Genomic DNA, 10641 nt, shown 5'->3' with positions numbered 1-10641 from the left:
ACTAATTCAATTCAATCTTCCTCAGAAAACTTCATTATTTTGATTTTATTTTATTTTATTTTATTTCTTTTTCTTTTTTCTTGAAGGGTAATACCAATGCCATTAATTCATTCCTTCTTATGATACTTTTTTATTGTGAAAATTCAACAATTGTCTGCTTATTCTTTCATATTGTAAGAAGCACAATTTTTGGGTACATTGTTTGCACGGTGACCCGCAGTCCGGAGCCCGGCAGTAGGCCCGCGCGATGACAGGTGCGGGTACGCGGTGACCGGCAGTCAGTCGGCCGGCGGCGCAGCTGTGCGGAGGGGTCGTGTGCTCGCAGGTCAGTCCGCCTCTTCTAATAACTTCCTCCCGAGGTGGTTGGTGCTCGCCGGGGATCGGAATCAATGGTGAGCGAATCATTAATTAAGGACTCGACGTTTCTGGTGAATATATTACAGCCAAGAGTTCTTTAGTTTGATTTCCAGTCTTTGCGCCGCAGGCGAGCTGTTCGATGAAATGCTCAAGTCAGCTCCGGCCAAGATTCTTGGTTCAAAAGGGTGTGGATGGCGCCTGGGCGGGCTAGCAGCATTGAGGTAAATTTTCCTTTCTTCCCTGTTTTCGAAATTGCCATTATCTGGTTGCCTGGGGACCTGCGGCTTCGGCTGCTTCCGCGAGGGCTTCAGCCTACCCAACGCACTCTGTCCACCGAATCCGTTCGCGGGCAATGGGGTTATCACAAGCTTGCCCCGGATGAATCTCAAAAAAAAAAAAAAAAAAAAAGCTTGCCCCGGATGGCACGGTGCGACCAATGACCAACATGTTGACCGATGCCCTCCAGTCCACGAAGGTCACTATTGGCATAGACAAGTTGGACATGATTTCCAAATCTGCATAGAAGATTAGCACAACACTCATTAACATCCACCTTCTTTTCCCCTTCGGTTTTAATCAGCGAGAACGATGTACAGGACCCAGTCGTTTACAGTGCCATAGAATGTTCAGAGAAGAATGCGCGATAAATAGGCACCCTTTTTTCTTGCACCAAAGAGACAGGTTTCCAGGATGGTGCTGGTTTCCTCTGCCCCTTCCACAAAAGCAAAGTTATGCACCAGTATTGCAGCATTAACACTCCAGTGTATAGTGGCAACATTAGCAGCTCCAATAGCCTTGCCTGGTTGCCCGGAGGCATGTGGCAGCATAGCCGTCCCCTACCCTTTTGGCTTCCGGCAAGGGTGCTTCCGCACGGGCTTCAATCTCACGTGCGACGAGACGCGCCAGCCACCGAAGCTGCTGGTGGGTGATGGCGCGGAAGTGGTTGATATTTCTCTGACGGATGGTACGTTGCGGATCCACAGCAAGATGGTGAGTATCTGGCTGAACACAAGATCTAATCAATCAGATGGCTTGTGGTCCGCTGGCCTGACGGATGAGGGCCCCCTGATAGTGTCCATCGATCACAACCGGTTCGTTGCTATGGGCTGCAATGTCTTAGCCAGCCTCATTGCCTCTTCTGGCGACTATGTTAGTGTCTGTTCCGTGTATTGTCCTGACAGACCGTGGGTGAGCGACACCTCATGTTCTGGTGTCGGCTGCTGCCAGATGCCCATCGCACGGCTAGGTCTCCCGTCCTATGACCTCCAGCTTGGTGCTTTGAACTGGAGAACCGGTGATTCATTGAGATATGGAGCGGTGTTCATAGCTGACCAAGAGTGGTTGGCCCGAAAGGCACCCATGCTGCAGTTGAATTACTTTGACAACCCATATAAGATTGTTGATTCCACGTTGATCCCAACGTTGGTAGAATGGTCACTTCATGTGGGAGATGACGGGCAATTGTACTGGGGACGGGATGGCTTTGATTTATATGAACACAGGGGATCCATAAGTGTAAACTGCTTCATAGTCGCAGATGGTCTTTATATCCAAAAGGCACGGTGCAACTGCTCCAAAGGATACGAGGGCAACCCTTACATCGCAAATGGATGCCAAGGTATATTATTACTACTTGTTGTTTTCTTGCACTTGTTATAGCCAGGGACCATGTTGCTCGTCTGGAATTTTAGTTGTTAATTTTTAACCGCACTTTGAACATATTAGATTTTTCCATGTCAACTTTGTGAGCAAAATGTGTTTACGCATATATCTTTGTGTTTTCAACACTGTATTTTTTTGCTCTCTTTTCAGATATTGATGAGTGCCAACGGCCAGACATTTATCCATGCCATGGAACCTGCATCAATGTGCCGGGGACATACCGATGCCTTGCAAAGAAAGGTATCACGAGCCTCCCAGGTACACATACAACTCAATCATCAGATATAAGACTTACACTAGTCATAGTTAAGGTCCTTAGAAGTATCTGTTTGTATTCCTATAAAGATATGAGTTGGCGAGGTTGGTCCATTAATCTCCTCCCCTCCAGACATGAGCCATTTGATATGCCAAACAGTGTAGATGGAAGCACAACTCCACCTATTTGCCACCAAAGTTGCAATGAAATTGCCGCAAATGCCACTGTATAGAATAAGAAAATTATGCTTTCACTCATTCAACCAGCCCGACACTATGAGCACCTGATGACTTGTAGGTTTTCCTTTTTTTTCCTATAGCAACGCACGTGTATTTAGCTGACCATGATATCCCATAGAATAAATTGGTTTGACGAGACTATAATGGCATTGTTCCTTGCTGCCTGTCTCATGGGTTCTGTTCGGCGGCACCATGTTCACAAGCACTTCAACCACTTTCAGCATTTTGCATCTTCGGCAGAGTTCATCTTGGTCGCAGACAGGGCAGCAATGGTTAATGGGGTCACCACCCCCTACAGTTTTCACCAGTTCAAAAATACAATAGTATACTATACCGTCTATATAAAATGCTACTGTATTTTGTTTTATTCTTGGTTAAAACATTACATTTTGTGCAGGTCTGATTACTGTAATTGCAATTAGTGCTGGTTCTGGCATACTGTTTGCACTTCTGGGTATTGCCAAAATCACCAATAAACTCAAGCAACGAAGAGCCAAGAAGTTGAGACAAAAGTTCTTCAAGAAAAATCATGGATTGCTTCTGCAACAGCTAATCTCTTCAAACAAAGACATAGCAGAAAGAACAAGGATTTTCAGCTTGGAAGAGCTGGAGCAAGCAACCAACAAATTTGACCAGAATCGCATCCTTGGTGGCGGTGCCATGGCACTGTCTACAAAGGCATCTTATCTGATCAACATGTGGTAGCCATCAAGAAGGCTAAAATTGTAGTTCAAAGGGAAATCGACCAGTTCATAAATGAGGTTGTCATACTTTCACAGACAAACCATAGGAATGTGGTGAAGCTCTTTGGCTGCTGCCTCGAGACAGAAGTTCCTCTGCTAGTTTATGAGTTCATATCGAATGGAACTCTATCGTATCATCTCCATGGCCAAAGTGAGAACCCTTTGTCATGGAAAGATAGATTAAAAATTGCATTGGAAACTGCAAGGGCTATTGCATATCTGCACTCTGCTGCTTCCATATCAGTATACCACAGAGATATCAAATGCGCAAATATATTACTTACTGATACTTTAACAGCAAAAGTATCAGATTTTGGAGCTTCAAGGTCAATTGCAATAAATGAGACAGGAATACTTACAGCCGTCCAAGGAACGTATGGTTACCTTGATCCTGAATACTACTATACCAGTCGACTCACGGAGAAGAGTGATGTTTACAGCTTTGGTGTTATCCTAGCAGAGCTACTGACGAGGATGGCACCAGTTTTTTCTTCTCATTCGTCAGAAAGCACAAGTCTTGCATCACATTTTTTGTCACTTATAAGAGACAATCGATTCTCAGATATTCTGGATACACAAATTGTTGAGGAGGGAGGGGCCGAAGATGCTGAGGTGGTTGCAAGACTCGCAGAAGCATGCTTAAGTTTAAAAGGTGAAGAAAGGCCTACAATGAGACAAGTGGAGACAACACTTGAAGATGTGCTGAACTTAAAGGTCAATCTCAGTTCTCAGATCACAAGACTGAACCAGAATTGTATAAATGATCAGTCATACAAGGGAAGCAAAGGTAGCGAAGGAACTAGGCTGTACAGCTTGGAAAAAGAGTTCATGCATTCATTTGAAATTCCAAGATGATTTTGCTTACATGGTACAGTGTTGCAGTTACTATTATTACTTTGGTGTCATACTGCATATCAAGTGTCAATTGGGAACTCTGAATTATAGCTATGTATGTATGATCTATGCTAATGGGTCATGTAGAACCATGTAAAAGTAAATAAAGGTAATTCAGTTGTTACAGTTTCTACAGTTAAACATGTATTAGTTCTTAACACTGAAGTTCAAAAGTTTGCGAGAACTCATGTTGATGGGAAACCATGAATGTACATATTTCAAGCACCTAATTTCCATCACATAGACTTGAAGGGCACTGAAGATAGCTACAAACAAACTTGTGAAATGCTTTGTTGCAGGCATTTTCACTAATGAGAAGGCAATGCAAATTTGACATTGCAATCAGATGATCAAAATGGCAATTCGGCAAAACCACTCTAAGGTGTTGCCATCTTGGCAAATCCAGAAAGTGAAGCGATTGCTTCCCCGGTGGTCAAATACAGGCAGTCCGGCCTGAAATGATTGTGCGCGTCATTCGCTCGTTGTATTTTCTCCATGACCTCTCCAGTTGGATTCACAAGTACAAGCTGCGAAGGGAGAGAAAAAGGTATTGCCACATAGTTTAACTGATAGCTTGTGAACAAGTGTTTTCTTTTTGCAAAATGTGAACTAGAGATATTAACTTTTCATATATATGATGAGTATACCTCTAGGCCATGTTTCTCTATTGACTTCTTTAGGTCAATGAGGAATGCTATGCCACTTGTGTCAATTGCAGGGACAGCTGAAAAAAGGAAAATATGTATGATGCGTCAGTGAAAATATTGAAAACACTAAATTTCAGACAAGCATTATCAACTAATTTGAATATATCATTTTTTAAGGCCTGATCTAACACTTCCTTAGTTCTAACTCCCAAGCAGGAAACTGAGCTCTTACAAAGCTTTCTGTTGCGACCATGCTTTCAGCTACTTGTAGAAAGTTAGTAACACTGAGGTGCATCCATATGGTTTATTGAACTTGAGTTAAAAAATACGAATAAGGATGCTAAAATGTGAAGCGAACCAAAAATATTCTCGGGGGTCACTAACCTGATAGATCCAAGATTACGACACGGAGTTCAGTTTGTTTATTCCCTGAAGAACTTTCATCCTCTATCCATCTTTTAGTCCTACAAATGGAAGTATTGCATTGTAACTTATTCCGCAGTTTGACTTCAACAATTCTGTCCAGTAATAGGAGTTTCTTTTTACCTTTCATTCAGATAGTTGGTGTTTGCAAAGTTTATGGGGGCCTCAATTGTCAATATCAAGAACCCAGGAACTCTTTGAGCTTCCTTGTACTGATGGAGGTTTCGGTAAATATCTGTTCCCTTAATGTTGCCCTGAATCATCATCCTTGGCCTTGTGATTTGCATCAACACCCTAAATATCGATATACCAACCTGAATATTTGACAAATTTCAGTAACCAAGCAATTAAAGAAGCAACTTCCTTTACAGAAAAATAAGCAATATGTTGGTTACCGCAATCGCAAGGCCTTCTTGGACCGAGATGAAGATGACACCAGCAAATGCGCACAGACACACGAGGAAATCCATCTTGTCCATCTTCCAGATGTTGTATGCAGCAGGGAGATCGATCAGGCCAATGACAGCAGCGATGATGATTGCTCCAAGGACAACATTCGGCGTGTATACGAACAATGGCATGAGGAACAGCAGCGTGACCATGACCGTCAGCGCCATGACCACATTGGACATGGCGGTCTTGCAGCCGGCATTGTGGTTCACAGCAGAGCGAGAGAATGCTCCTGTTAGAAATAAGAGAGCGCCATGAAGCTTTCGACCTATAGTTGTGTGCATCGTATGATGCAGAACCGGGGAGACTTGTCCTTCTATTATCTAAAAAACAACCTTTCTACCCAGGTATTGATCCTTCAGTTTTCCTACAAGGAATGCAAGAGGATGTTGGAGGTTATTTCAAGTCCAGAAATGTAGGTTACCTGTTGTCACATAGCACGATGTGCATGAGCCCACAATGTTCATCAACCCGATGGCCATCATCTCCTTGTTTCCGTCCACCTGGTAGTCCTTGAGTGAAGCAAACGTCCTACCGACTGCTACTCCTTCCTGTCAGAGCGAAATTCAGGGCACACTTCAGAGTTTCAGTGGCACTGGCTATGAAAAATACATCGCAGCTACTTAATTCCAATTTGAAGCGTTTTTTTGAATTTTCCAATTTGAAGCGTGTTAGAGTTTTTTGTTTTTCCAAGGTGAATCTTTTTAGTGCAGTGTGAGGGTCATATGTAGCATACCGTAAGGGAGATGATTCCGGTGACGAGTCCAGTCTTCATGGTGAGTCCAAGATATGTCGGGTCGAAGAGCAGTTTGTCCCATGAGGGGCGATTCAGGCCACATTTGAGCGAACCAATCTGCGGCAAAAAGATTCATATATTTTTTGTTTGCCATCATGTTGCATGACACAGTTGTAAAAAATATGAGCAATTGTTCAGTCTTTGTTGATCTCTTACAATGCTGATGCCGTGGTTCTGTGCTTTGAACAGGAAGACGAGAAGGGTGGATACGATGACGGATGCCAAGGGAGCACACGCTGAGATCCAGAAGAACTTTGGCCATCTGATGCTCTGCATACACACACGCATGCAGAATATCAGACGAGTAAGTACGAGTGCAGGAGTCAGAATCAGTAATTGCAGGATAAGAAACAGATCTGATTTTAGGTTCTAACAAAAAACGGAAATTTTTCTAGCAGTTTCAGCATTGACAAAGCCCATAGCAAAAGCAGTCAAGAATGAAGTGAGATAGGCAGGGTTGCCACCAGCCCCGGGTATCAAAGGAGGTAAGTATGCCTCGATAACTTTACTACTACTAAGAATGAACCGAGTTAGACAAGGTTGCCAGCAGCACTGTCAGTTTCCGAGCGAAAGCAGAGTGAAACAGGGTTGTTGCCAGCACTGGCTACGGCTCAAGACCTTTACTATTCCCAAGTAATATTTCATTTGAAAAGAGGTCAGTGCTGAAAGAGAATGTAGCTACAGAAGTGCAGAGCAAAGTTCAGTATTTGCAGGTTGCACATGTGAGTTTCTTCCTCTTTTTTCTGTTCTCTCCTGAGGAACAGAAATGAGTATGGCCTTGAGAGGCACAACACTAGTCCTCTAGACTAGAGCTAGCACATATATATAGATCAAGTAGAAGCGGTTGCACTATTGTGGGCTTGGGGAGCTTAATTTCTCAAGCCAGCACCCATGGATTCAGTCATACAGCAAGAATGCAGACTTGATTTTAGATTCTAGAAATGAAAAATCGTCTGTCAGTTTACCAACTGATCAACCCTAAGCAAAAGCAGTTAAGAATGAACTGAGAGTTAGACAGGGTTGCCACCAGCCCTTAGCAAAAGCAGCTCATGGCCTTTGCTATCCCCAACTAGTATTTCATTTGGAAAGAGGTCAGTGCTGAAAATGTGAAACTGCAGAAGTACTTTTATAGCAAAGTTCAGACTCTGTAGGTTGCAGAAGTACTTGTATTGTGTGGGTTTCTTAATTTTACTTTGTCAAGACCTTTTCTGGAAGAAGGAAAATCAGTATGGCCTTGAGAGGCACAACACTATTCCTCTGCTAGCATACATACTTAGATGAATAGATCAGTGGTAGTTGCACCAGAGGAAGACCTTGATTTCTGGAAGCCAGCACCTATATATAGGTCCAGTCATTCAGCTGTGTAGCTGAGAATGAAGGTTCAGTGAACTGAAGGTCACACTAGCTGGGAGTGGGAGTGGAAACAATGGTCCAACGTTGCAGTGAACGTCCTTCATCACTGCGGATGACCACTTGGCCGGTGTTGTCCACCTCGTTGCGAATCGAACGTGACAAGTCACCGCCCGCTCACTTTCTCCCGTGGTCTCTTTTCTGAACACGACGTCGACCCGTACTACTAACCTTTCTCCCCTGTCAACTATCAAAAATCTTATATATATTGTGGGTAAAGTAAAACACTGTCGTAGGTGTGCATCCATCCGTTCACCGGGTGCCACTCCGTGGTCACCAACCTGAAGAAAAACGTATTGTGCACATCTACCAACCGTCCTCCCATGGACGGTGTGAGATGTGCATCTCGCATCATCAACGACTACTACTAAGGCTACATACAACATACATATGTGGCCTGGCACGTACGTACCCGTCGTTCCTAGAATTTTCTGCCGTGGGAGGCTATCTATTCTAGCCCAGCCGACCGACGGCACGTACGTACAGGTACAACTAGCTGCACATACAACGTATACTTGTATACGGACAACGCGATAATAATAAATAAAGTAAAGAGAAGATAAAGTTGTCTTGAAGCAGAGCGGAACACAGCAGCAGCATTTGGGCGTTTTCGCGCGTAGGACAGCAGGCCATCGGCGCCGGTCAACTGTGCACGACGAACGTACGTACGTAACGTAACAGAGGAGACAAAGCGTGTTGGAGCAGAGCAGAAACAGCATTTGGTGCCTTTCGCGCGTAGGACAGCAGCCCATCGGCGCCGGTCAACGGCGCACCACAGTGGCGGAATGCTTACCACATGCCTGGCCGCGAGCAGGAGCACCAGGAAGCAGGCGCCCATCAGCATCGTCTGCCACGACCACTGCACGTACACACACACAAACGAAACCATTAGCCAGGAATGAACCGTACGTGCATGCACGCGGATGGGTAACGGACGGACGGACGGACCTCGTTTGTGTGCTGGAAGACGGAGGCCATGACGGGGACGATGCCCATCTGGGTGGTGAAGTGCACGATGCCCAGCAGCGCCTTGAGCTGCTGCAGCGACACGATGATGGCCGCGCCCGCCATGAACCCCACCAGCGTCGCCTTGGACAGAAAATCGATGATGAACCCCAGCCTACAGCCGCATCCATTATTATCGTGTCTAGTGTCAGTCCCGGTGCATGCACACACCCACACACACTTGAAGAGAGACGTGGCGAGCAGGTGACCGGGTACGCACGCACCTGAGGATGCCGAGCGAGGCCTGCACGAGGCCGGCGAAGAAGGTGGACGTGAAGGCCAGCTGCAGGAACAGCATCGGCTCCGCCGACGGGCTCACCGCCTGCCGCAGCATCGACCCCATGATCAGCGACGCGATCGACACCGGCCCCACCGCCAGGTCCCGCGAGCTCCCCAGCACCGCGTACACCAGCGGCGGCACGAAGCTCGAATCTACACCCACCCACACATGGACGTAAGTATATTTACCGACGGTAGAAATGAAAAGCATGTATGTATATACGTACACAGGCCTATGATCGGCGGCAGGTTCGCAAGCTTGGCGTAGCTGATACCCTGCCAAGAACACAAACAGTAGATTGTTGGTCACGGGTGGTTAGCGGATCGAGATTGATCATGTACAAGATTCCAAATCAGCGCAGCCCAGCGATTTTGTTTGGACGTACGTACGGACGCGCTAATCGCCACGGCACGTACGCGTCAACCGAACCGGCAACCCGTGAGCGCACCGATCAACAATCTTGGGCGGGAGTGATTAGTGAGTGAGCAGAGAGCAGATGACATGCCTGGGGGATGGCGAGGCTGGCAATGGTGAGGCCGGCGACGAGGTCGGACTTGAAGAGGGACAGCGAGTAGCCGGGCAACCACTCCAGCACCGGGAACAGGTACCTGGCCGCCAGCACCCACTGCGCCCGCAGCGGCTGCCCCTTGAAGCTCCGGAACGGGTCGTCGGGGAAGAAGGTCTCCTTCACCTTGCCCTTCATCTTGCTCGCCGTGCTCTGCGCCGGCTGCGCCGCCACCTTGTGCACCACCCCCATCGCCCCCGCCATCTCCATCTCCGACGGCGGCGCCCCCACTACCACGGCCTCCTTGGGCGCCCTGACTACCACTGCCTCGTTGGGCGCCCGGCTCTCGCCACCATTGCTGTGGCCGCCATAGGCGCCGCTCATCCCCACCATGCGAAATTATTGCGCTGTGGCTGCGCCGAGAGAGCTTTGGTGGTTGCTAGCTACAGGCTGAAGTGATCAGGCCACTGCACGGCACGGCACAGCCGCGTGTCCGTATATGTATATGATGAGGGGCGGGATGAGATGGGCCTGGGCTGGCATCTCGCCGAGGCAGATATGGGAAGAGGCTGGTCGCTAGCTACAAAAGAAGAAAAGTGGTACGCAACTTGAGAAAGGGAGAGAAGAATCAAAGGTGACACAACACAAGACAACACAACACAAGGGGGTAGGGTGGGGTGGGGGCGTACAATAATTTGGCAAAAAGCACAGATAAATTCGTAGTTTTCCTCGCGGATGCGATCCTTGGATTTGATGCCACCAATCCTTGTGATGGAGAAACATTCACCGCTTTTGCTTTGAGGACATCGCAATTGAATGATCTCATGTATATGCTTGTAGGGACTCATGTGTGTTATGTTCTTGAAAATTACATGTGCCACCCGACCATATATATGTGTTTTACCTATCTCATTTAGTTATTTCCGGTGTCATCTATTATTATCGACTTGAGTCGCGATACCAAAAGCCAATAA

The 10641-nt window shown here is 46.5% G+C and overlaps 1 protein-coding gene and 1 pseudogene across 1 annotated transcript; one reads left to right on the top strand and one right to left on the bottom strand.

The window, feature by feature from the left end:
• Positions 1-686: 686 nt before the first annotated feature.
• Positions 687-4254, top strand: LOC119366042 (annotated as a pseudogene).
• Positions 4255-4312: 58 nt separating this feature from the next.
• On the bottom strand, positions 4313-10155 carry LOC119366043 (probable sulfate transporter 3.3). Its single transcript, XM_037631703.1, has 13 exons — positions 9668-10155; positions 9389-9437; positions 9107-9314; positions 8826-8997; positions 8671-8736; positions 6624-6737; positions 6408-6524; positions 6096-6222; positions 5617-5903; positions 5345-5535; positions 5183-5262; positions 4799-4875; positions 4313-4678 (listed from the first exon to the last, which is right to left on the bottom strand). The coding sequence occupies exons 1-13, from the start codon at positions 10058-10060 to the stop codon at positions 4529-4531; spliced, it is 2031 nt and encodes a 676-aa protein (XP_037487600.1). The 5' UTR covers positions 10061-10155; the 3' UTR covers positions 4313-4528.
• Positions 10156-10641: the final 486 nt, after the last annotated feature.

This window comes from Triticum dicoccoides, chromosome 2B, assembly GCF_002162155.2.
Source record: "Triticum dicoccoides isolate Atlit2015 ecotype Zavitan chromosome 2B, WEW_v2.0, whole genome shotgun sequence".
NCBI lineage: Eukaryota > Viridiplantae > Streptophyta > Magnoliopsida > Poales > Poaceae > Triticum > Triticum dicoccoides.
Note: the sequence above shows the minus strand (reverse complement) of the source record. Positions and strands in the feature narration are given on the sequence as shown.

Coding starts and splice junctions, on each gene's coding strand:
- LOC119366043 (XM_037631703.1), bottom strand. CDS start 10,060: ATGGTGGGGATGAGCGGCGCCTATGGCGGCCACAGCAATGGTGGCGAG. Junction 8,737..8,825: donor TCTTCCAGCACACAAACGAG/GTCCGTCCGTCC, acceptor GTGTACGTGCAG/TGGTCGTGGCAGACGATGCT. Junction 5,536..5,616: donor AAGAAGGCCTTGCGATTGCG/GTAACCAACATA, acceptor TCAAATATTCAG/GTTGGTATATCGATATTTAG.